General features: G+C 35.2%; 2 protein-coding genes and 1 non-coding gene across 3 annotated transcripts; 1 reads left to right on the top strand and 2 right to left on the bottom strand.

Moving 5' to 3' along the window:
- Positions 1-7,430: 7,430 nt before the first annotated feature.
- Positions 7,431-8,087, bottom strand: LOC119545355 (olfactory receptor 13C8-like). Its single transcript, XM_037850834.1, has one exon. The coding sequence runs from the start codon at positions 8,085-8,087 to the stop codon at positions 7,431-7,433; it is 657 nt and encodes a 218-aa protein (XP_037706762.1).
- An 11,668-nt stretch (positions 8,088-19,755) lies between these two features.
- LOC119505811 lies at positions 19,756-19,919 on the bottom strand. Its single transcript, XR_005210849.1, has one exon. It is a non-coding gene; the product is annotated as a U1 spliceosomal RNA (small nuclear RNA).
- A 6,772-nt stretch (positions 19,920-26,691) lies between these two features.
- Positions 26,692-27,705, top strand: LOC119545354 (olfactory receptor 13C3-like). Its single transcript, XM_037850833.1, has one exon. The coding sequence runs from the start codon at positions 26,752-26,754 to the stop codon at positions 27,703-27,705; it is 954 nt and encodes a 317-aa protein (XP_037706761.1). The 5' UTR covers positions 26,692-26,751.
- The last annotated feature ends 244 nt before the right edge of the window (positions 27,706-27,949 follow it).

Below are 27,949 nucleotides of genomic sequence, written 5' to 3'. Positions count from 1 at the left end.
GTCACATATGCTTTTTCCCAACCGGCGCTCTATGGATGAGAAACAGGAATTTGTGAATACAGTGTCCACAAGAGCTGCCTTTTTTTAACCATCATATTCCATGTTATTGAGGCCTGGGTTTGGAGACAACATATAACAACAGGACAAGTATTTTATCAGAAACCCAGGCCACCAGAGCAGGAACCCTGAACCTGACTTCTCCAAGGTCCAGAGACAGCACATTTGTTTATAGGACCTTCCTTTGGTTCCCAAAGCAGTTTCTTGACCTTCCTACTCATTCTGTTGTTTAAATATTGGCTGCAAATCAGAGGCCCACAGTCTAGATCCAGCAGGTGTATGTGCTTTGTTTAGCGTTGATTACCTGTACTGTGTTTTAAATTTGAATTATAGGTCAATATTTTAAAACAAGTGATATATTAAGATCTGGATTTCCATCTTCACTTCAAATAAAGTAGAATCATTGAAAAATTGGGCCCTTTACAGTCATGGATTAAGTTACAGCTGGCCCATGGATTAGAATCATCTCTACATTCCCCCATAATATCCTCTTCTTTCTCTTGGCTGCTTGTCACAGGACGTGAATATTAGGTGCTAAATAACAAGTTATTCTCAACTGGTTTCAATTATTTCTATTACCTGACAGGATATGATGCATTTTTAAATTTTTACCCAGGGCTGCATTGCCAACATATACCTTTGGCTCAGCAAACTTTCAGAAGAGGATGAAAAAGTTTTCATTTTTCTAAAATCAGAAGAGAAATAGAAAGAACTTTGTGGTTTTAATGCACAATATCAGTGCATTTGTCTTTAGACTCAATTGTATAATATAAATTCTAATATTTTTCTTATGTATGAAATAGGACCCCTGAAGGCAAAGTTGCCCATCAGAGTCAAGCTGCAGCTCATGTGGCCGAGCCTGTGTCAGCTGCCTGCCTGGTGTCCCCTTGGTCCAGGTGGTGCCCACAACCTCGGTGAAGAGTGGAGAACATCTGTGGATTGACTCCTCAAGTGTCATCTAAACATGGTAAGGGAGTACAAATTCACATACAAGTTTTCTTAATTGAAATGCACTGAAAATATTTACAAAGACAACATCATCATGATAGATGCATGCAATGTTGTGTCTTGTAGGCTACACCTAATTTATTTATTTCAACTCATTCTGGAACCATCTCTTATGGATAAAATTGTAATAATGATGCTTTTATTAAAGATGTACACATTTAATTAAACCACTAATACTCAACTATTATTTTTTTGATAAATAAAATTCACACAGGAGCACCATATATAAGACAAATAAAGAGGAGAGTTTCTCTGTTTGAAGTCATTGTTTTGCAAGGAGAATAATGCATGATCTCTTCAGTGTCCTTCATTGAGTTTAAGAAGACTCCAAGAGTACAGTTTGAAAACCATCAAAGTAATATGTATTAATTAATATTAACAATCTATGCCTTTAAATAATTTTATTAAATACACTAATAATAATACAAGGATAATTAATGTATTTATTGATTATTATGTGCCAGATGCATTTGTAAGTGCTTTTACTTATAAAAACCCAAGGAACTAGGGACTATTATTGTATGACATAGAGGTGATATGTAAATCATGATATGAATAAACTGAAAGAAAAAAATGGGAATTACTTCAATAGATGCAGAAAATTAATTTGGTGATATTCAATCTGTGATTTTGTATAAACTATGTGCATTTCACAAATTGAAGTTATCCTAAACTTGAAAAAAACTTTATACCAAAAACCTATAGCAAATTGTTACTTGGTCATAATTAATGGAAACAGTTTATACATGCCCATCAAGATATAGAATAAGGTAAGGATGGATGCTCTTACTGTTACTGTTTGAGATAGGTATGTCAGTCCTGGTCAACAGAAAAGGTATAATTGTAATACAGAGAAAAAAATATATATAAGACGTTTAAAAAAAAGTAGGAAGATTATTGATTATGTTAGCAGAAACTTGTTAGAAAGTCAACAGAAATAAATATAAGTGAAACAATAACAAAAATAGAAAGCATCTGGGGTGTATCCTCACAAACCACACGTAAGAGCTTTACAGAAATCACTTAAAAATTACAATAAAGGACATAACAGAATATGAGTAATTTAAAAGGATATAACATGTTAACAGATGGGATAAAAACCACAATAATGCTGTCATTTTACCCTAGATTTGTCTATAAATTCTATTAAAACCATTCAAAAATTTAACTGGATTTTTTGAGAGTATTAGTACTCATTCTAAAATTTATATGGAAGGATACAAGTAAAGAACTTGCACACTCAATTTTATAAAAACAAGTAAGGGGGAGGAGCCATATTTAAAACAGATTACAAAGCCACAGTACTAAAAATAGTCTGAAGTGGTTCAAGGGCATTGATATAGTCCAGTGGAAAAGAAAGAATATCTCAGATATAGACATGTTTATATGTTAACTTGATGTATCATAAAACACTACCCCAAAGCAAGAGGGAAGTGACGGTTTAGTAGACTTTGTTATGGAAATGTCTTTCTATATGGAAAAAAGATAAAATTAGATTCTTGGATGACCATACATAACCACAGAGGCCAGATGGATTAAAGATTTAAATGATAAAAATGAAATAATAACATTAAAAAAAGACATTGTAGAATATCTTGTGCACTGAAGGTGAGGAAAAATTCTTTTTAAAACAAAACCCAAGTGGAATAAACTATGAAACATACCTTGATGGATTTGATTACATTAAAAAAACTTTCTTTTCACTTACGTATATCTTTGAAAGCCATGCATGGCTACAAGGTGAGGTCTGTCGGTAGGAAACCAGCCAGATTTCCCTGGTGAAGCCTCTGAATCCCAACAGCTTTTATCCAAAGTTCGAGAGTGTTATCACACTGACTTCAAAGAAGGTAAGATCATCTGAGAGAGGGGTAGGACCAGTTCATCACCTCAGTCCTAAGTGGCTTGGGTGAGCTGAGGATTAGCTGTGAGGAGCAGTGGGCAGAGAGCATTGACATCCACAGAGAGAGGAGCAGGAGTCAGACAAAACAGAAAGGTTGGCTGCTTGGTGTGTTTTTCTCACCAATATTCAACTGTTTTAAGGGATTCAGCACAATGACTTATGATTTGTAGGTCTGTAATCATGGATTTTTTGTGCAATCATTGGTTCCTCCTCTGGTTTGTAGAGAACCTGAGTCAAAAGTCATCATCCTTTGGGATGAGATACTTAGTATTACTTTTAGGTCAAATAGGTATCAAAAAGTGTAAATTCACAAGAAAAAAGGCCATCCTCCTTTCCTCTGGGCTCTCAGCTAAGTCCTTAATATTCAGTAGAAATCAAAGTGTACTTAGCTTAATTTAGAAGGAAAGACCAAAGCTCTGTGGGTCCTTCACAGCTAGGTCTTAAATGACCAACTAAACCAACTAACATTATTATTCTGTCACACTACAAGGTATATACCCCAAAGACTTGAAGGCAGGGACTCAAACAATATTTGTACACCAATGTTAACAATGGCATTATTCACAATTGTGGAAAGATGAAAGCAACCCAAATGTCCATCAACTGACGTGTGGATAAACAAAATGTGCTATAAACATCCAATGGAATATTATTCAGCTGTGAAAAGGAATGAAGTCCTTATACATGTGATAACAAGGATGAACCTTGAGGCATCATGTGGAGTGAAATAAACCAGACACAAAAGGACAAAAATGTATGATCTCACTGATATGTGATAATTAGAATAAGCAAATTCATAGAATCAGAACCTAGAATATAAGTTACTAGGGATGGGATAGGGATAGGGCTTGGAAAGTTAAGGCTTAAAATGTAGGGTTTTCCTATTTGGAACAATGGAAATGCTTTGGTAATAGATTATTGTGGATATAATTAAGCACTGTTTTATATATCTGAATGTGGTTAAAAGGGGAAATATTAGGCAACAGAATAAAATTTTAAAATAAAATCCATGGTCTTACACTACATAGTGAATCCTAAGTTAAACCATGGTTTTAATTAATAGTACAATTATAAAAGTGTGCTTTATCAATTGTAATAAATTGCAAGGGGTTAATAGGGTGGTATATGGGAATCCTATATTTTGTGCATGATTAGTCTGTAAACCCACAACTTCTCTAATAAAGAAAAAAAAAGGAAAAAAAGAAAGATTAAGACATAAAACTCGCTATTCTGACTTGGGTATTTGATAGGCATAAGGAAAAGAAGTCAAGAATTTGTTGCTTATGATAAAATTTCAGCCTTACAGAGAAATTTAAAAATTTGGAAAACTTATATCTGCCACTGTCAGCTTTATAGCTGCCAATTCTTGGAGATTTGGTGATATTAACAAATATGATTTTGTGATATTGTATCATGAAATGAATCACCATTTGGAAAGCCTTTATAACTCATTGAACAAGTGATCAGTGCACGATACAGAGTCATGTATTCATGAAAAGCCCATTCCAAGTGCAATATAAAATAATGCATTTTTAAATAACAGATTCACAGAAGTTCTCTGATATAGTTTCAGATACTACACTGCAAACTCACCTTGAAGAATAAGTGTTAAATTTTCATGTTATAGCACAGCAGACTATCCATAATTATTTGAATAGGTTATTAAAATAGTCCTTCCCTTTACACCTACATGTTTGTGTGAGGCCACCTTTCCTTCATATAGTTCAACCAAGACAACGTATTACAACACAACACACTGAAGCAAAAGCAGATATGAAAATCCAGCTGACTTCTCTTAAGCTAGATTTTAAAGAGATTTGCATAAATATAAAACAATGTCACTTCTCATATCATGGTTTCATTTTGGAAAATATTTAAAAAATGAAAGCATATTATTCATGTTAAATAATACTCAGTGGAAATTAAAGTGATTCTAGCTTAATTTGGAAGGGAAGACCAAATAATTTCTTTTGTTTCTCAGAATCAGGTCTTAAAAGACCAATTAAACCAACTAAAGTTACTATATTGACTGTCCCATCCTGCCTGGATTTTCCCAATTTTGTTCACTTCTCAGTATGAAGCACTCCACCAGGAACCCAGAGAAAAGGAAAACATCCCTATTAATAAATTATGAGACTGATGCCCCTGAGTCACAGGAATGAACCTAACCCTTCTGCTATTCATGCCTTTTTTTTTCCTAGGAAATTTCTAGAACTAGTGAGTTCATTAAGGCAGTGCTCACTGGGTGAAGAAGTCCAAGTTCAATTTGACTTCACTTTCCCACCAGAAGCCCAAACCTGTTTTTGGCATTGGAAGCAATTTGTAGTCAAATGTATATAAGCTGAAAAAAATCTTGGCTGCATATCTTAAGAGCTATGTCACATTATGCAAAATTCTAGCTTCTCCCAGCTCCTGTCCCTCACCTACATATTGGGGCTAGCACAGGTTCCTTAGCATGGTCCTGGTGAAACATGATCACATATGCTAAGTTGATGGTACACAGGAGGAATTTAAAGCTTGTCAGATTCCCCATTGGGTGAAAATTATTTTTTATTTTTTTAATTAAAAGAGTATGAGACCCAGAGTTACATTCTTGTGCAACCCAAGTCCAAGTGCCACATCTTCCACATTGTGGGCAAGTGACCCAGGACTGCACGACTTCTCAGAGTCTAGGTTTCCTATTTACAAAGTTACCACTAGTATATTCATGGATTTAATATGAGGATTCAGTGATATGTTACTGTGAAAGCACTTTGCAAACTAAATGTCATATCTGAATGTTCATTAACTCATTCATTCAACACATATATAGCAATGACATTATATGTGCTGGTCATTTTTGCTGGGTTTGGTGGTGAGGAGACAGAGGGGAAGAAATGCAATTATTTCAAAATCTATTTTTCTCAAGGCCAAAGGATAGTCCTTCTTACAGTATTTCAGCATTTGTTAAATAGCTTAATGTCCTCCATTCATGTGATTTTACAATTTTAAAGTTTAAAGGGAATTTTTTCCTAAGCTATGCTTCTTTCATTTCAGAAATAAGGAAAGTGATGCTGAGAGAAAGTAAATGACTTACTAGTATTCTGTGCATATTGATTGTGTGTAGGAAGCAAGTGTTGACTGACTTTAAGGCTTACACTCTTTCCAAAGCACTGCACTATCTCGGATAGGGAAGTACATGCTGTGCAAAACTTAACTGGTTTAATGGCAATCAGAGAGAGGCTGCAGCCTTGCTGGATAAGTAAATCCCAATCAGAAAGATAGACATATTGAGAATATGGCAACCACACTCGATACACTGAGCATTATTTCTGCTACTAATGAGGGCACTTGGCAAAATATGGAAATAGATTGAAAAGATGCTCAGATATTTTTTCTTTCTGGAATATCTTTGGCCAAGATTAATCCATGTCAGTGGTGAATGAAATAAAATTGAGCTCAGGGGCCTGTGGTTGACTTCTGCCTGCACACAATTTTCCCTCTGCACCATATATAACACTGGCTAAAGCTCACTCTGGAACTCAGGGATGTTTGGGGCACTAAGATAAAAAGATACTTATCATAAATGATTCTGTACAAGGGAATTTGCAGAAAGAGTTCACGGAAGAGCTGGTTTATGTTAATTCATATTGAAAGAGTTAAATATAGTAGTCATATTTCTGTTTGAATTAATTTTAGCTCAATAATTAGTTTGAACGTAAGTGTACAAATAATGTATCTCTGCTATTAAGAAATCTTTCAATCATCATGGTTCCAACATGTGCTGGGAATAGTCAAATAATTGTATTGCAGTTTCATACATTTGGGACAGAGAATTTTTTCAGCACATTCTAAGTCAAATAGGGCTCAAATTGTTTGGCTACTGAAGAAAATGAGAGACAACCCTCCTGCTTTGCAGATTAGAGCACCAGAGTGAAGGATTCAGATTTTCTCCTTGTATCTTAAAGAGACACATGCGATACTGGAAAAGAGCACTGAATTTGGTTTTAGAGTACCTAGATATGAAACTTGAAGACCTGTAACTTCCTTTTTTCTCTTTTTTAAATGAAGGCAATGCCTGCCTAAGAGCATATTGGAATTGTATCCAGACAATGGTCTATTTGACAATCAGGAAAATTGTATATATCCACTTAAAACATATAAAACATAGAACATGATATCCATACTTTGAGAAACAGTATTTATAAAAAGAGAAGATGGAATATGGTACCATTTATGTACCTCTGGGCCTGCGGAATGGTTTCTTTTCCTTGATTTGAGATCAGCCTTCTTCACTAAGAACTGCTTTGCTTTATATTCTCAAGAACCGTTCTCCACTTCATGTAATAAGGTTTAGGATGGACTGAGGGAAATTAATGAGAATTATATAGCAGGCAATATGCTGAATTTTTTTTAGTTTCCACTTACCAGTTGGCTATTCCTCAGGTAAAACTAGTAGATTATTTTATATATTCAATCCTCAGGCTCAGAGTAACTTATTCAATTTCAGAAAAAAGCTGACCAATACCCCATGTGTTGAGCATGTCATGCTGATCATGTTGGTTGAAATATCAGCACAGGCCAGTTTCAGGATAGCCAGGATTTCACAGGCAAAATGGTGAATGACGTTATTAGCACAGAATGGTAACTGCATTGTGAGAGATGTCTGCACCATGGAGTCCACTAGCCCAGCGACCCAGGACTCAGCTGCCATGGGCACATAGGCAGCCTTTCTCATGATGACAGGGTACCTGAGTGGGTAGCAGATGACCACGTAGCGGTCAAGTGCCATCATGCCCAAGAGGACACATTCGGTGGCCCCCATGGCAAAGGAGAGAAACATCTGCACCATGCACCCAGAGAAGGAAACCCTTTTCCTCACTGTCAGGAAACTGTTGAGAGTTAGTGGGACAGAGGAGCTTGTGTAGCATATGTCCAGGAAGGAAAGATTGCAGAGGAAGAAGTACATGAGGGTGTGCAGATGGGAATCATAGATGATTACTGAGATGAGGACTCCATTTCCCAGCAGGATCATCAGGTACATCCATAAAACCAGCACAAAGAGAACTGTCTGGACCTTTGGGTGGGCAGAGAACCCGACCAGGATGAATTCTGTCCAGATGGAACCATTGGTCCTTTCCATGTCACTATGCTTTTTCCCAACAGGCGCTCTATGGATGTTAAACAGGAATTTGTTAATACATTTCCCATGAGGGCTGCCTCTTTAAGCATCAATGTCTGTGTTATTGAGGCCCGTGTTTGGGGACAATATAGAACAACAGGGCAAGTATTTAATCAGGCCACCAGAGCAGATATCCTGAACCTGACTTCCCTTAGTCCAGAGATAGTACAATTGTTTATAGGACCTTGGCTCCCAAGGCAGTTTCTTGACCTTCCTAGTCATTCTGTTGTTTAAATATTGGCTACAAATCAGAGGCCCACAGCCTAGATCCAGCAGGTATATGTGCTTTCCTTGGCATTGATTGCCTGTATTGTGTTTTACATTTGAATTACAGGTTAACATTTTAAAAGCAGGAGATGGTATATTAAAATCTGGATTCCCAACTTCTCCTTAAATAAAGTAGAATTACTGAAAAATCAGAACCTTTACCATCATGGATGCCGTAACAGCTGGCCCATATGATGGAAAAACCTATAATTCTTTCTGTATTAGAACCAACTGATTAGGAAACAAAAATGAAATAAATATAATAGAAACAATAACAGAAATATGAAGCATCTGGTGCTTTTAACAAAGTATGCACAAGACCTTTACAGGAATCATTTGAAAAATATAAAAAGGTACTTAACCAAATATGAGTAATTGAAAAGTTATAAAATCTTAACAGATGGGTAAAAACTGCAGTAAGGCTTCCAGTTTTCTCCTAAATTCATCTACAGATACAATTGAATGCATTCAAAATTTTAACTGGATTTATTTTGAGGAATATGAATACTCCTTTTAAAATTTATATGGAATAATAAAAGTAAATGACTTGTACATTAATTTTTAAAAGAAAGTTAAAGGGGAGGATCAATATTTGAAAAATACTACAAAGCAACAGTAATGAAAATAATATGATAGTGGAGCTGTGACATTGAAATAGTCCAGTGGATAAGAAAAGCTATCTCAGATACAGACTCATGTATATTTGTAACTTGATATATTGTGAAATCACTACACCAAAGGAAGGGGGAAGTGACAGCTTAGTAGATTTTGTAGGAAAATGTCTTTTTATGTGGAAAAAAAGAGATAAAAATAGATTCTTGAATAACTACACATAAAGTTGGAGACCAGATGGATAAAAGATTTAAATGTAAAAGTGTAATTATAACATTAATAAATGACAATGTAGAATGTCTTTGTGCAATGACAGTTTTTAAAACAGAACGCAAATATCAAAAACTATGAAACAAAATTTGATGGATTTCGCGTTATTAAAATTAAGACTCTTCAGTAAAGAACATCAAATAAGGCTAATAGACTCTAGAAGACATAATATCTAAAAGTGGTAAAGAGTTAATATGTAAAATATACAAAACCTCCTGTTAATCAAAGGTTATAGTTTTAACCCAATAGAAAATTGGGGAAAGGATGCATCCATAGGCTCAGTAGACAGGAAAAAGGAGGAAGCAACTTTGATGGGTTGGTGAGATACATTAAAAAGAGTTCTAAGGCATTATGATTTTTTCTTCAAATAATTGGGAACCATTAGAATTTTGGCCAGGAGATATTAAAGTGAAGACTCTGAAGAGAGTTAAGAAGGAGTTAGTCTTCAGGTTCAGCACTTTTCTCACCAATATTCAACTCTTAAGAGACTCAACACGGTGATCTATGTTGTTGAGTTCTGCAATCACTGCCTTTCAGTGAAATCATTGGTTCATTCTTGGGCTTTTTGGGAATGTGACTCAAAAATCCTCATCTTTTGGGATGAGATACATGATAGTTAATTAATTAGTTCAAGTTGGTTTCAAAAAGTCTAATTTCCCAAGACAAAAAGGCAATCCTCCCATTTCCTTTGGGCTCATGACTAAGTCCCTAGTATAGTGGAAAATAAAGTGTTTCTAGCTTAATTTGGAAGGAAGACCAAATCTCTGTTGTTTTATCAGTGTTAGGTCTAAAACAACTGACTATTCCAAATAAAGTTATTGTTTTAATTGTCCCATTCTGCCTGGACTTCCAGCTTTGTTCACTTCTGAAGATGAGGGACAACCTACCAGGAACCCACAGGAAAAGGAAACATCCCATTTACTAAGCTATAAGAAAAATTCCCCTGGGGTCACAGGAACATAACCCTTCTGCTATTTGTGGCTTTTTTTTAGAGGGCTTTTTTTGCCAGAAAACTTCTAGTAGTAACTTTCATTAAGGCATTGACCACTGGGTGGAAAGTACAAGCTCAATTTGACTTCAGTTTCCCACCAGAAGCCCAGGCATGTTTTGAGCATTAGACACAATTTGTAATCAAATGTATATTAGCTGAAGAAATCTTGACTTCACGTCTTATGAGCTATGTCACATTATGCTAAACTTCTAGCTTCTCTCAGCTCCTGTGTTCTCACCTACATATTGGGGCTAACAGAGGGTCCTCAGCACAGACTCAGTTAAACCTGATCACATTTGCTAAGTTGATGGAGGAACTTCAAGCATGTTTAATTCCCTGTTGAGTCATAATTGTTTTTAATTAAAAGAGTTTGAGACCCAAAGTTACATTCTTCAGCAAACCAATGCCAAGTGCCACATCTTCCATATAGTGGGCAAGTGACACAGGACTTCTTGGCTTTTCAGAGTCTAAGTTTCCTCATCTATAAAGTTACCACTAGCATATTAATAGATTTAATATGAGGATTCATATTGCAAAGTGGTGAAAGCACTTTGCAAACTAAATGTCATATTCATTCATTCATTCATTCATTCAACACATACATAGCAATAGCCTGGTATGTGCTGGTCACTATTGCTCAGATTGCTGATGAGGAGACAGAAGTGAAGAAATGGAATTATTTCAAAGTCTGTTTTTCTCAAGGTCAAAGGATAGTCCTTCATACAAGTATTTCAGCATTTGTTAAACAGCTTAATATCCCTCTTTCATATGATTTCACAATCATAAATTTAAAGGGAATTTTGTCTTAAGGTACTGCTCTTTCATTTCAGAAACAAGGAAAGTGATGCTCAGAGAAAGTAAATACCTTACTAGCATTCTGTGCATAATTGATTGTGTGTAGGAAGCAAGTGTTGACTGACTTTAAGGGTCACCCTCTTTCCAAAGCTCTGCATTATTTCAGACAGGGAAATATACACTGTGCAAATCTTAACTGGTTTAATGGCGATCAGAGAGAGGCTGCAGCCTTGCTGGATAATTAAATCCAATATGAAAGACAGACCTATTGATAATGTAACCACTACACACTCGATACACTGAGCATTATTTCTACTCAATGAAAGCATTTGGCAAAATGCAAGAAGAGATGGAAAGGATGCTCAGATATGTTTTTTTTTTTTTTTAATTCCTGTCAAGTTTAATGCATGTCAGTAGTAAACAAAATAAGGCAGAGCTAAGGAGCCTTTGGTGGACTTCTTCTTGCACACAGTTTACTCTCTGGACTATAAATAACATTGGCCAAAACTCACTCTGGAACTCAGGGTTCCATGAGGTACTCAGGTACATAGCAACCCATCACAAATGATCCGAGGAGCTTGCAGAATGGGTTCACAGAACAGGTGGTTTATGTTCATTCACACAGAGAGCTATGTATAGGAGTAATATTTTGCCTTTATTGATTATTTTAATAATTTTTTTAAATTAGTTATGGGAACTAATATATTTCAGCTATATTTAAACTGTTTCAAACATGGTGGTTGCAGCAAACTGCTGGATATAGTCACATAACTGCATTAGCAATTCCATATATTTGGGACAGAGAATTAATTTTTTCAGCATGTTGTAGGTCCAATAATGGGGCTTAAACTGTTTGGATCATGAAGAAAATGAGAGATAACACACCTGCTTTGCAGGTCAGAGCACCAGAGTGAAGGATTCTAATTTTGTCCTTCTATCTGCAGGGCTGGGAGCAGGAAACATGCCTCATGAAGAGGTACGTGTGACATTGGAAAAGAACACTGAATTTGGTTTTAGAGTATTTAGATATGAAACTTGAAGACTTGGACCTGCATTTTTTATCTTCCTAAATGAGGACAATGACTGCCTTAGAGCAACATTGGCAATTTACCCAGATGATAGCTTATAGGACAGATGAAAAAATACACAAATCCAGTTAAAACATAAAATTGACATCTGATCCATAATTTTAGAAAGAGTATCTAGAAAAAGAGATGATGGAATATGATATAATTTATGTACCTCTGGGCCTGCAGAATGGTTTCCTTTCCCTGATTTGAAATCAGCCTTCTTCCCTAAGAGCTGCTTTGCTTTATCACTCAAGAAAAATTCTCCTTTTTATATCATAAAGTTTTGAATAGGGTGAGGGAGGGGATAGTAATTAGAATTATAGAGCAGGCAGGATTCTGTAGTTATTTTCTTCAATTTTCCACTTACCAGTAGATTATTTCTCAGGGAAAACTGATAGGTGTACCAATCTAATATATTCAAGAAACTTCAGGGCCAGAGTTTCTTGTTCAATTTCAGTGAAAAGGATGAAAGTTGTCCCATGGGTTCTTGGATTGATCTTTGTGACCTCAGGGTTTCTCTACATTTTGAGCTCCAGAAACATCCTCCAAAGGACCAGCCTTTGAACAGCAAGGCAATTAATTTTTTTTTGTTAAGAGGGCGGGGAGGGAATTCAATATTTGCAACAAATTAAAGTTAGGAATGTAAACATGGAGGATTAGAAACTTTCCAAAACTCCAGGGACAATGTCTCAGGACCCAATTATGACACCTATATACTTGCACTAATGCAACTCAAGTAAGAAACAAATATTGCTGTGTATTTTACCACAACATTTGAAGATTTTAAGAATAAGTAAACAAAACAATGTTTAATAAGCATTGCTTTTACCTGTCTGAAATTATCTATCCAAGAAACTTCTCATGAATAATAGCATAAATTGCCCTCATTTCCATAATGCTTTCAAATATCCAATGGGGTTCTCAGAACACTACCCTGAAGTAGTAATTATTCCTACTGTACAGATGTAGAGCCTGAGACTCTGCAATTTGGAATTGTTTGCTGAAGTTTGTGCATGAAAGAGTAAAAAGAGCTCAAATGCAGCTTCAGTGGCTCCAGCTCCTGCAATCTCTGCAGAACTGCCCGGCCTCTCCCTGATAAGCCTATCAAATGAGCTTTGTGAGTACATCTGTCCATGGGATTAGGAAAGCCAGGAGAGAAGAATGAAAATGATTTAAATCAACATTTAAATGTCAGTAAAAGTTAGCACTGAGCAATAACTCTCTCCAGGTCCAAGTCAGAGTAGAACCATACGGAACAAGAGTAATCTTTAATCAAAAATGATCCTCTTCTATACTGAATGTCATGGGTCTGCACAAAACCCATCATTTCTCACAGTCATCCACGTTCCTTTCTCAAATTTTTCTACCAAAACTTTTTTAGATAAGCCCATTTTTTCAAGTTGGAATTTCTCTTTAACACCTTATACATATTTCTTCTTAATCATTCCAAATACAGCAAGTTCTGTTGCTTGGGCCCCTGCTATTTATTGTCAATGTCTAAATAGCCTAATATTAGCTGAGTGGGGGAAGTTTTTCCATGTCTTTAATTTATTCAATCCTTATTACTGTTTTATGAGATAAGTGACATTATAATCTTCATTTTACAGATTTGATAATTGAGAAATAAAAAGTAAAGTTTATTTTCCAATTTTGTATGGGTCCTAAGGGCTGGCAGCTGGGAATCAATTCCAGGCAGTCTGATAGAGTATACGCTCTTATCTACCAGGGATGTTTGAAAAAAGAATAATAGATTAGAAGAAGTGGAGGTATGAACGTTGTAGTCTTACACATTTGCTTTAATTATGTAGGTACAGAAGTGCTCCAGATTTTGCTTAAGAGTGGACCATCGCAGCCAGGACCAAACCTTATCTGTATTCATGTATGTCAGTATATCTAAATGTCTATATCTGCATGCATGCTGCCAATGTGGACAGTAAGGCATATGATAAATCCATTAAAGATAATGTTAACTGGCTCTTGTTTCATTGCACTTGTTACAAAATGGGCTCTTAATCAGAAGCTCAAGATTCAAATTAAAATATTTTTCACTCTAGGACTTTAGTAGTGTTAGAGATATTTGCTTCATTTACTGGGCAAATAAATCCAAATCCATAATGAGTATGTCCTCCAGTCCAGAACCATCAGTATCTGTGTGATGTATGGTAATGGGTCCATGTAATCCACTTCCTAGCAATGGGCCTGCCTGGATCCTCTTGGTGGATGTTCGTAGTTGCATTTTGTCTCTGATTTCCTGTTGCCAAACTGAGCAATTGCTCTTCCCATTTTGGACTTCTGCTACATCTTATTTTGCACACATTGTTACATTGCTTGAATGCCTTCCTGATGTCTCATCTCTTACTGCACGTCTATGGTCTGCTGTCCAAAATTAGCAACTATTCATACCCTAAGAAATGCTATTATCTATTTCCACTTCTGAGTGAGGAACATGACTGCTAATCATGCCCATTGAATGGATTTGTATTTTCCTTCTTCAGTGAGAGTGCAACCATCAACCAGTCACACTGTAGCGACCTTCAAGATTTAGTGTAAGTGCTCCCTCTTTGAGCTATCATCCAGAAGCTATGCTGCTTGTTTGGTTTCCTTATAATTGATCATAAAGAGGGTCCCTTTCAGATAAGGAGATTAACTCCTTAGTGTTAATTTAGTACCCAAAGTCATAGAAGCTCCCTTATCATTTAGTTAATGAGTAACAAAATTGTTGCCCCCACCCCATATCTTGAACTTACCATTTCCATTGGATGAGTGAACTCTTCTGCTCATCTCTTATTGTCACAATGTTTTCCCAACACAAACCATGACAGATCTCAAATAATTCTATGGACTCACATAGCAGAAGCAAAAAATTTAGAATTCCAGTGGTTCCTGACAGTTGGCCATCATGGGCTTTTACCAAATTCTATGGTAAGCCTGAATGCATTTTTCTGACATAGTTAATATTGGAGCATCAGGATCTTAGAATTGTGGGTTTGACAATGCCTCTTGAAGGCTAAGAACCTTATTAAATTTCAGCTTTATTTCCAGGTGACCATGAGTAGATTAATATGGTAATTCCTGGTTAGTCTGATCTTCACTTTGAGATATCAACATTATAATATCAATATAATATATACCAGTACTTTTCAATTTCATCAAATATAAGTCTGTTTGGCAGCAAGAAGAGAATTTAAATATCCCTGTGGCTGTACGTAAATCAGTATGGATGCAAATTGGCTTATGCTTTCTTTGGAAATGGAAGCTGAAAAATAAAGTTAGCCAAATTGATTGGAGAATAACCAACTCCCTTAAATTTATGCACAGCAGAACTGTTACCATATTGACCACAGTTGTCTTTATTTGGGTGGCCACTTTATACACTTTAATCTGCAGTGACACCTCAGGACGCATCAGCTTACAGGACATATTTGTATATTAAGGAGGAACTTTGGGGATACTATAGACCTATCACTAATTAAAGCCAAGGTTTGCTGATAATCCCCATTATTTTAAAATATTTAGGTAATTTTAGAAGTTCCCATGTACCTTGCCTGATTAGAAGAGGATGAATTGAAATTTGAATGAACCCATGCTTTGGTAAGGGAACGGGTCCTCCATTCAGATATAAGAACCATTCCAGAAATGCTTTCTGTTGAGATGACTCAACAAACATACTTACTTCCATTCATAAATTGCTGTTTTTTTAATTGAGGCAGGAGTCACATAAAATTCACCATTTTAACCAACTAAAGTGTACAATTCAGTAGCAGTTAGTACATTTTAATGTTTTGCAACTGTTACCACTCTCTAATTCCAGAACATCTCATCAACTGAAAAAGAAACCTCAGATCTATTAAGCAGTCACTTAGCATTCTCCCATTCTTCCAGATCTGGCCAGCTACTACTCTCCTTTCTGTCTTTATGAAGTTGCCTTTTTTGAACATTTCATATAAATTTAAATATACATTATGTGGCCTTTTGTGTCTGGCTTCTTTCACTAAGCATAATGCTTTCAAGGTTCATCCATGTTGTAGCATGTGTTATTAATTCATTCTTTTTATGTCTGATTAATATTCCATTTTATGAATATGTCACATTTTGTTTATTCATTAATCAGTTGATGGACATTTGGGTTGCTTCCACTTTCTGACTATTATGAATAAAACTCTTTTTGTTTGTGTGAATACCTATTTTTAATTATCTTGGCTATACACCTAGAAGTTAAATTGCTGGGATGTATGGTGATTCTATGTTTACATATTTGAGGAAATGCCAAATAGTGGCATTTCACATTCCACTAGAAATATATGAGAGTTCCAGTTTCTCCACATCCTTACCAATACTTGTTATTTTCTGATTTTTGTTTGCATTTATTATAGCAATTCTGGTGGATCCTAGCAAAGTATCATCTCATTGTGGTCTTGATTTGCATTTCTCTAATGAATAATTATGGTGAACATCATTTCATCTGCCTATTGAAAATTTATATATATTTGGGAAAATGTCTATTAAAGCCCTTTGCCCATTTTTAAAATGGGTTTTTTGGTTGGTGAGTTCTAAGGGATAGATATATATACTATGGATTATAGACCCTTAGATATGTTGTTCACAAATATTTTCTCCCATTCTAGGGTTTGTCTCTTCATTTTTCTGTTATTGCCTTTGATAAATAAATGTTTTCAATTTTTGTTGAGTCTAACGTAATCTTTATTTGTTGCGCATGAATTTGGTGTCAAATCTAAGAAACTACTGTTAAATCTAGGAATTCCCGTAAGTTTTCTTCTACAAGTTTTATAGTTTAGCACTTGTATTTAGTTACATTTTGATACATTTTGAGTTACGATCCAACTTCATTCTTTTACCTGTTGCTATCTGGTTGCTTCAGCACCATTTTTGAATAGACTGTTCTTTCCACATTTCCCCATTGTCTTGTACCCTTGTTGAAAATCAATTGGCCATAGATGTATGGGTTTATTTCTGGACTCTCAATCTGTTCCATTGATTTACCTGTCTATATTTATACTGGTGCTACACTGTTTTGATTATTGTAAGTTTTTGATAAATCTTCATTTTGGGAGTTTGAGCTCTTCAAGTTTATCCTTCTTTTTCGAGATTGTTTTGGCTATTCTGGATCCCTTGCAATACCATATGAATTTTGGGATAAGATTGTTTCTATTTCTGTAAACAAAGGCAGTTGGAATTTTGATAGGTATTGCATTGAATCTGTAAATCTATTGGTGAGTATTGCCATTTTTTTTAAATTAATTCTTCCAACCCATGAATGTGGAATTTTTTACCATTTTTTATGTCTTCTTTAATTCGTCATAAATGTTTTATCATTTTCATGGTACAAGTCTTGTATCTTCTTGGATAAATTTATCCGTAAGTATTTGTTTTTCTTTTTGATGACATTATGTATGAAATTGCTTTCTTAATTTCATTTTTAGATTGCTCATTGTTAGTGTTTGGAAATAAAACTCATTTTTGTATGCTGATCTTGAATTCTGCAAATTTATCTGCTGAATTCATTTATTAGCCCTAATAGTGGTTTTTTTTTTTAATTCTTTAGGATTTTCAGTATACAAATTATGCCATCTGCCAATAGAGATTGTTTTATTACTTTCTTTCTAATTTGAATGTCATTTCTTATTGCCTAATTGCTCTGGCTAGAAATTCCAATACAATGTTCAACAGAAATTCTGAGAGTGACATCCTTATTTTGTTTCTGATCTTTGGGGAAATCAGTCAATCTTTCATCATTGAGTATGATATTAACCCTGGGTTTTTCATAAATGCCTTTTATGATGTTGAAGAAACTCTCTATATTCCCAGATGGCTAATTTTTTTTTTAATTATTTAAGGGCATTGAATGTTGTCAAATGATGTTTATGCATCAACTGACATGGTCATGAATGATTTTGTCCCTTATAATGAATATTGGTCTGTAGTTTTCTTTTCTGGTGCTGTCTTTGTCTGGCCTTAATATCAAGGAAATAATGGTTTCATAGAATGAATTGGGAAGTGTTCCTTCCTCTTCTGTTTTTCAGAAGAGTTTGAGAAGGATTGATGTTAATTCCTTAAACATTGGGTAAAATTGTAGGTGTACTAGTGACAAACTCAGTTTTGTTTATCTGGAAATGTCTAAATTTTTTTTGAAGGATTTTTCTGAAAGATAATTTTACTGGATATGTAATTCTTGCTCAACAGTTTTTTTCTTTGAGCACAGTGAATATGTCATCCCATTGCCTTCTGGCCTCCATCATTTTTGAAGTGAAATAAGCTGTAGATCTTATTGAGGATTCCCTGTATATGACAATCACTTCCCTCTTGCTCCTTTCAAGATTCTCTGTCTTTTTCTTTTGACAGTTTGATTATAATATGTTTTGGTGTGGGACTCCTCGAGTTCATCCTACTTGGGGTTCATTGAACATCTGGATTTGTATTCATGTGTCTCATCAAATTTGGGGAATTCTTGACCATTATTTTTTTAAATATTCTTACTTCCTCTTACTCTCTCTCCTCCCCTTCTGGATCTCCAATTATGCTGGTATGCTCAAAGGCATCACACAAGTCTTTTAGGCTCTGTTCATTTTTTTCATTCTTATTTTCTTTAAGATCTTCAGATTATATAATATCAACTGAACTATTTTCAGCTTTTCTAATTCTTTCTCCCACCTACTGAGATCTGCTGTTGAATCCCCGTAGTGAATTTTTCATATCACTTATTGTACCTTTCAACTCCAGAATTTCCATTTGGTTTCTTTTCAGAATCTCTAACCCTTCATAAATATTATTTATTTTGTGACATATGCTTCTCATAGTTTCCTTTATTGCTTTGTTCATGACTTCCTTTAGCTCTTTGAGTAAATATGAAATAATTTAAAACTTTGTCTAGTACTTCAGGAACAGTTTCTATCAAGTGCTCCTCCCCCCATATTTGGGCTACACTTCCTTGTTTCTATTCAGGCCTCACAATGTTTCACTGAAACCTAGTCATTTAAATATTATTAGGTGGCAAATTCTGAAATCAGAATTTCTCTTCTCCAGTGTTTGTTTTTGCTATTTGTGTAGCTGTTGTTGTTGGTTGGTTTAGTGGCTTTTCTGATTTAATTTTTTTAAGTCTGCACAATTGATTGTTTTTTACCACTGAGGTCACTGTCCTAGTAGCTTAGTGGTGAGCTACTTATTTGTCAGACATTTTCATAAATGCCTGGAACCAAAATTAAAAAACAAATTTTCCAGTTTTTGCAGATTGATTCTGTGTATGTGGTGAGGCATAACTTCAACATTCAACCAGGCAGTTTACAACTCTGCCTTAGCTTTCACTTCCTGCTTGTGCATAGATTGAAAGTTAGCCAAAGATGAAAGCTTTGGATTTCTTACTTTTTTTCTGATCATGCACCCATTCCTGTGCATGTATGTGACCTTCTGCATACCCCTGAAGATGAGGTAGCTTTTCAAAGCCCTTATTCTCCAAAGCATCTTATTCCTTAGCCTTGCTTCTCAAGATTTTTGGATTGTTTATCGTCTTCTCCAACTGCCATCCTTTGCCCCAGTTGCAGCAGCTAATACATTTGGTTTGAAATGGTTTTTTTTCTTTTCTTTTCTTTTCTTTTTTTTTTTTCCTTTTCAGGAGAGAGTGTGAATGCAGTCCCCCACTACCACAAATTATGCAGTTGAGTTTCCCACATTTGGGGAAATCGCAGAGGTAACCACATCCATAGTGCAATGGATAAGCCTCGCCCTGGGAAAACCACCTTCGTGATCATGGTGTCTCCCCTGCCAGGTAAGTATGGCTTTAAATGTTTTTGACAAATGCTTCCCCATCTGCCAATTCTGCCCTGGGAGAAATCCAATTTAGGTGAATAAAGGCAAGTCTTTTGAGTCTATTCTTCAGGGAAACACCATATAGGTAAAAACAAACCACCACATTTTTGAGTGATTAAAGTCCATACTGATACCTTTTACTCAGAAACTGTACCCACAATATGGGCTGTTTCTTCAAGGCTGCCATTGAGCTGGAGTGCAAGGGATGTGGCCAGGGCAAGTTAGAATACCAAAATTCTCTCTTACAGAGAGTTAGCTGTGGTTTTATTACTCAATTAAATATTCCCCCTTTTTAATAAGCTTTTTATTAGATTCCAGAGTTCTAAAAATGTTCATTCTGGTTATTTTTCCCAGCTTAATTGTTGTGTTTCTGGAGGGATGGATTTTTAGTATTCTATACTCGATGATTTTTGCTAATGTCTCCTTCACACTTTTACTTTTAAGCTTTTCATGGTTGCATCACTTTATCAACCTAACTTTTAACTGGTCATGAGAAAGTTTTGGTATAACAGTACACTGTGTACCATTTGCCTGAAAATTCTGATAATGTTTAGTCACCATCCCCAGGTCATTATATCATACTAATTCAAAAGAACTCAGGTCCCCTGTGAGAGGTTGCACCAAGAGGTTCTGACTAGACTGCGACTCAGAATCACAATTCTCATTTTTATCTCATTAACTTGTAGTCTTTATCTCCATTAATTGTTCTGTATTAATTACACTGATTCTTCTTTTGTGGCATGAAACATCAGAGGAGTAGCCTGGCCACCTGTTCTCTTACAGTGAGCCATTTAAACCTTAGTAGTTACACTATTAAACTCTTAGTTTTTCTGTCACTTTAAATTTATTATCTGAACACTTTCACTTCATTTAATTGTCCTAATATTTTTCCATCACTTTTATCCTTATTTTACTTTTCGTCTGAATATTTCAAATATATATTTTCTGATATATATATTCATATATATTATATGAGTGAATATCATTTATGTGAGCTAAGCTAGTAGATCCATGAGTACCAAGTACACATCACTCTACCTTCCCAACCATAATTTCACAAAAGGAGTCCCAGCAGTTGGAATGAATTTTATCACAATGCCAACCATCACCGGGTCCAAAGGCATAAAATTAAGGGACACTTTAGTATCATCATACAACCAGTCTACATTGTATTTATACATCTATTTCATAGTACATCAACTTGTGTTATATCTATTATTTTATGTCTTTTTATTGCACTATGTTCAGATATCCCTGAGGACAGAGATTATAACCCCATCATCTTGTGGCGATACATACTCTGAAAGTAGCCTAAATGTGATAATGATCATGAACATATTTTATGTTTAGATATTAAAAATGTAGAAGCATAAGAAATAAATATAAAAATACTATTAAAATATTCCCAGGGACATATATGAACTTGGAAAAATATAAAATGTCAGAGATATTTGTGAAAAGTAACATATTTAGGAAGAAAAGAAATGTAGGAACATACCTCACTTTTATTTCTTTTTAAAAATGTTTTCTTGATGGAATTGTCTAGAGCTGTGTTTCAAACTTCATTATTGATTCTAAAATATAGACATAAATATATACCAACAGAATAATGGCATTGTCTAGGAAATTCATTACGCCATGCTTATTGGAAAAATCTTGCTACCTTCAGAGTTTCATACATGTTTTCAATTTTAATAGACAAACCCAGTTGTATTTCAACCTCAAAATATAAAAAGTTATTTTATATTCTTAAAAGCATTTGTTTTTCATCCTGAATATTAACCTTTTGTAATTGTTACTGTTTCAATTATTGCCAGTGACTAAGTGACTTTGAACATCATTTTACCATTAAATACATTCAATTACTCATCTATAGAAATGGGAATTACAATTGTTAATTCCTACAGAGTTTTCCCACTCTAAACATTTATGAATTTATATTTCATAAAATAACTTTCACAAATTTTCATTTGTATTTTAAAGCACACATAGAATAGTTTATGGGTGTTTGTGCTTCTCATAATGTATGCACCTAAATAATAATCTTGCTTCCTTAAGTGAATTCTGTTGTTTCCCAGAATCCAAATATTTTCCAGTGAAATATGAAAAATTATGGTCAAACTAAGTTTTAATAACTAAAACACAGCATAATAGAATTCCTGAAACACTTTTATTCAGTAAGATGATATTGACCTATATAAACTTATGAAACAAACATTCAATTCTGGAATGTTTCCTGTTATGGCCCTAACTACCCAGATTAACATTTATCCTGTGAAAGTATTTATTTTATTGCTTATTTGTATTCCTTTCATTCAAAAAAAATCATGCATGAGTATCATCTCATAAAGAATGGATAGAGAATCAAGTAGAAGAGCTAAACAATGATGTATTTAAATATTTTATTCAATTTTCATAATATCTTGATCATTTTTTATTCTCATATTTGACTTTGGTAATTATTATTTGAAAATTAAGCTCTCTTTTTGAATTTGGCATGAATTTGGCATTTAAAATTCTTTTGGTAAATATACTATGAATTAAAAAGGTCTCACATGTTACAAATTTTGACTGGTGGACCCTGACCTCGTGTTTCCAGAAGCCTTATGGTCAGGAGAGTTTTATTTGAATTTTAGAGTTTGTGTGCCACTTATATTCCCAACTCCCCTTTTAATTGGGTCTGTGAAACACCGTTCTAGGTGCACCAAGAAGATTCTCCATTCCACACATCTCTCATTCCAACTTTAAATTGCTTTGGGAATTGGGGAACAATTACAATCACTATTGCATGTCATATATTCACTCATCTGCATCTGTGGAATATGCATCATTTGTTGAACCCACTTTTAACTCAGAGTACTGTCATGGAGAAAAAAATTCTAAATGGGCTCTTCTGGAAGGAAGATAATTTCTCAGTATGAAGGTAAGTTTTAAATACCATGAGAATGTACCTTTTCAAGACATGAATAAAGATGTTCTTTGATTTAAGCTTATGCCATATGCAACCTGAGGAAATATATCTAACATTATTAAAATACAACTAACAATTTAATATTATAATCATCATTATTATTACACATATCTGTGAAATGCCTTTTAATCCATGAATCAATTTATGTATGCTATCTAACTTTTCCTCACAAAAACCTTATGAGACAAGCAAAACTAGTGTTTTAAGCCCTATTTCACATAGGAGAAAGCTGGGTCTATAAATGAGAAGCAAAGATCCTCAAACATAAGACTTTGGTTCCTAAGTCCCAAGGAATTTTCCACTATGTCAATTCATGTCATGCTTTCCAAAGGAGTAATAGGTGATTGTCATTCTCTGTACTTCCACTGCCTAAACTGGTGATTATCTCTATAAGATGACAGCCTATTAGTGCTGACTGAAAGATATTTAAAAATGAAACAAAACAAAGAAAAAATGAGAGTCTGTTGCAAATGAATTGGGTCCCATTAAAGTAATCTTGACCATGAACTCACACGGAAATTGCTGAGAACCTAGAAAATCAACCTTGTCTGTTCAGTAGAGGGATTAACAAGACCCACAACCTCCTTCCCCCACATCCCTTGTTGTTTAACAAAATATAAGAAAACCAGTTTAAAGTGCTGCAGATGGAAGAAAATAAAGGAAGCCAGAGAACCCTGGCTCAAGGTATATTTGAACTGATCAGGGGATTCCTGCTGGATGTGGAAGGCTTGGAACAGGTGCCAGGGAGAAGCAGTTTATGTGACCTGATATGCACCATTGTCAGAAGGAGGAATCCAACAGGCTCTGCAGACCAGCACTCAAGAACAGGCCTGAAATATTGCCATGTTTCCAAGTAATTCAGTAACCTGCCGTCTTTCTTCAAGACTTGGTTGGTCGAAGTGCTATGTCCCTTATCCAAGGCATCCCTTGATCAATTTCCAGACACTACATGGGGAAAACTTTGATTTATCCTAAGAAGTAGTATACAGGGAGTGTAGAATCATTGTCACTGTCTTTTGGTCTCTGTCAGATAAGTACAGTCAAATTTGTCTTATTTTATCTATGGTTGTTGAGGACTATTCCCTGCTATTGATATATGATTTCTATGCAGATTTTACTGGTACTGGTTAGGCAGGGTCATAGTAGAAAGAGCATGGGCTTCGGGTCTTGCATCTGCACGTTTTTAGCTGTGTGACCTTGGCCAAGTGAACTAATGTCAAGGACAAAATATGACACCTAGAAGTCTACAATAAAACTTGGCTAAATAGATGAAATGAAGGTATGATTTTTTAGGTAGTTGTGACTTTAAGCTGAATACAGATTTTAAAAATCACTTGTAGTCTCAAATTTTTATTCTCTAAAATTGAAATTTTCAATTCCCCCTTTTGTTTTAATTGAAAGTTGAAGTATTTCAACTGAGTATTCTTTAAATTGATTCTGTAGTGAGAATCCCTCTGTTGAGTCTGGATTCTGACTCCAGGCATTATTTGCTCTACAGTAAATTTCCCAACAACCATCATGCAAGAAATCACATGGGAGAGTGGGGTCGAGGAGCTCTGCCAACATTCTTAATACTGTAGCCAAGGTGAGGACTAGGTTGTGATTCTGATCAACTTCGAATCTGGTGGTGGTTACAGAAAGACTAATTTACAACCAGTCAGTATTTACTAACAACCCATTAAGAAAACTTTAATCTGTGTGTCACATTTCTACTTATAAACCTCATAAAATGTATTGTCACATTTAGAGGGGAGCTGTCAGAGCCTGAGCACTCATCTCAAATGGCTCTTTCTGCTAATGTGCCCCTTTCTCACCAAAAGAGCTGTCCCCTTCTTGGCCAGATTTTGAGACTTTGAAACTCCAGCCACACTCTCCTTCTCAGATGGGCTTGTCCCCACTCCCCTACCGAATCTTCCTTGTCCTAATCGATGTAATACCATCTAGTTACTCCTAAAAATGGGCTCAACTTCTCCCTTTCAGGATACTCCCCTTTCCCTCTAATCTCCCACACCTTTCTTATCCTTTCTGTACTTCCAGATCTGGCATGAGTCTGAAACTCCTCCTGAATTATCCCCAGAGTGATTTATTTTTCATAAACTTCTTCCAACTGGTAAAACATAAATTTTATTCTAGCTACATATTAAAATGATAAGCACACTAAAAAAGGTAAATAAGTAAATGAACAATGGGGGGAGGAGGGGAATGGAATGTTTTGGAGGTTCTTTTTTATTTTAATTTTTATTCTATATTTTGGAGTAATGAAAGTGTTCAAAGATTGATTGTGGTGATGAATGCACAACTATACGATGATACTGTGAACAACTGACTGTACGCTTTGGAGGATTGTATGTTATGTGACTATATCTCAATAAAATTACATTGAGAAAAAGATAAGCACACTATAATTTCATGTATAGTTTTCCTCTATTCCTAACTGATTTTGAACATTATAATGGCAGACACCTTAGATTACTATTTTTATTCTCCTCCTGTGCAATATGACTTGGCTCACGTAAGCTGTAAGCAATATCCTAAAAATATTTTAAAGTCCAGCATAAGTTAACTTGTTTTTTTTTAAAAATGTGTTTTTCAACAATATATTTTTTCTTAAGACTATTTAACAACCTGATGTGCCTAGAGTTTTCATTAAAATATGAGAGAAGTATGTTCTTGTATTTTCCAGGTCATTAAGCCAAACTATATTATAAGAAAAAAGAAAATATCTCAGGAGCAAAATATCTGGATGGTCTGCTGACTCAGTGTAGACTAAAGCCTGGATACTCATTGTTATTTCTACACCAATTTCATCAGCATCACATGGGAGCTTATTAGAAATGCAGAATTTCAAGCCCTTCCCTAAACCCTAGAAGGAAATCTGTCCTATAACAAGATCACCAGATGATTCACATACATATTAAAATCAGTAAAGAAGTGAGCCAGACTTGGTGTCAAAGATTTGAGCTTCAAGTTTTAATTAATTATTTTCTAACCTGGCAACCTTTGTTAAGTTCTGCCTTTCAAATTAAAAATCAGAAAATGAGGATAATATAAAGAATGATTATTTATAAAGCATCAAGTGATATACAAACACACATAATAAATTTTAAACATTATTATTCTTTTCTCAGGCTGACTTAAAACAATATATTATCAAGATAAATTCTAAAGCTACAGAATAAAATGAACAGAAACAGTATGTAATGTTCTCCAAAGATCCTCCATCATATACATGCAGAACTGGTCTATCACGTGAGCCTGTCATAAGAAAAATCAATCAAGATATTAAGAGTGAACTGAATATTGCTACAACTGACTTTGTCTTAAATACATGCTAAATTGTAGTACATGTGATTCAACTTATCAGGATTAAATGTCTATGACATACACAATGAAACTAACTGAAATATGGTATGCAGTGTCAGGCACATAAGGCAATTTTCACAAAAATCAAGGTTGTTTTGAAATTTTGACTTTGTAGTTTACTTAGTGAATCAGAATTCCAGTGCAGTTGAAGTCTATTATAATCCACAGATTTAAGACACTTCAACTCAGGAATGTGTCCTCAATAGCAGGAGAGGTTACCTCCATGCCTATATCTTATCATAGATAGATCATCACACATGAGCTATCAGGCATAGGTGCATCATATTCCCAGATTGTGTTATAACCACACACATGGTTGAGGGCACCTACGTATCAGAGCTTAAAGCAAGCACTCCTTTTATTACACCCTAAAAAATGACTCATCAGGGAACTTTAAATATTTGTTGCTTGGCATTAAATATATTTTAGGTTAGGTTATCCTTTGACATCCTGAAATCAGATGACATGGATAAGTATAACAAGACATTTGTGTCAGAATTTATTCTTCAGGGTCTTTCAGACCATCCAAAACTTGAAATGATTTACTTTGCTCTGATTCTAGTGATGTATCTAGTGCTTCTGCTTGGCAACAGTGTTCTCATCATAGCAAGCATTTTTGATTCTCGTCTTCATACACCCATGTACTTCTTCCTGGGAAACCTCTCTTTCCTTGATATCTGTTATACATCTGCTGCCATTCCCTCAACATTAGTGACCATCATATCAAAGAAAAGAAGCATTTCCTTCTATGGCTGTGCAGTGCAGATGTTCCTTGTGTTTGCCATGGGGTCAACAGAGTGTTTCCTCCTGGGCATGATGGCCTTTGACCACTATGTGGCCATCTGCAACCCTCTGAGATACCCCATCATCATGAGCAAGGTGGTGTGTGTGCTGATGGCTTTCAGTTCATGGTCCTCTGGTGTTATCAACTCGATTATACAAACAGCTCTTGCCATGAGGCTGCCATATTGTGGGAATAATATCATCAATCATTTTGGATGTGAAATCTTAGCTGTTCTCAAGTTAGCTTGTGCTGACATATCTCTCAATGTTGCCACCATGCTGGTGTCCAATATAACTTTCCTGGTTCTTCCATTGCTGATCATCTTCTTCTCTTATATTTTCATCCTCTATACCATCTTGAGAATGAAATCAGCCACTGGGAGATGCAAGGCCTTTTCCACCTGCTCTTCACATCTGACTGTGGTGATCATATTTTATGGTACAGTTTTCTTTATGTATGCCAAACCCATGTCTCAAGACCAGCCTGGGAAAGACAAGTTTCAAACATTGGACAAATTCATGTCCCTGTTTTATGGGGCAATGACCCCCATGCTGAATCCTATCATCTATAGCTTGAGGAATAAGGATGTAAAAGCTGCCATGAAATATTTGTTGACCTGCAAATCTATCCAGTAAGAAACCTGGCAAATGAAAATCATCCTGTATAAAGCAGAATTTCAGCCTTATTAGAAAAATCAATGGGGAATTTCCTTGAGGAAACTGCAGTTAGGAAGAGATATTTTTTCTTTGCTTACACTAGCCCTGCTTATGTAGAGTCATTAAGGGCCATAGTCTGCTATCAGATCTGTTTCCAACATGTTCTGATCCAGATTTTCCAAGATAATGAATTCTTTTAGAGTCTTATTTTTGGTGATATTAG

The sequence above is a fragment of the Choloepus didactylus genome, chromosome 10 (assembly GCF_015220235.1).
Source record: "Choloepus didactylus isolate mChoDid1 chromosome 10, mChoDid1.pri, whole genome shotgun sequence".
NCBI classification, from domain to species: domain Eukaryota; kingdom Metazoa; phylum Chordata; class Mammalia; order Pilosa; family Megalonychidae; genus Choloepus; species Choloepus didactylus.
Note: the sequence above shows the minus strand (reverse complement) of the source record. Positions and strands in the feature narration are given on the sequence as shown.

What these genes read in the sequence shown, in the direction of transcription:
- LOC119545355 (XM_037850834.1), bottom strand. Translation starts at nt 8,087, where the DNA reads ATGGAAAGGACCAATGGTTCCATCTGGACAGAATTCATCCTGGTCGGG.
- LOC119545354 (XM_037850833.1), top strand. Translation starts at nt 26,752, where the DNA reads ATGGATAAGTATAACAAGACATTTGTGTCAGAATTTATTCTTCAGGGT.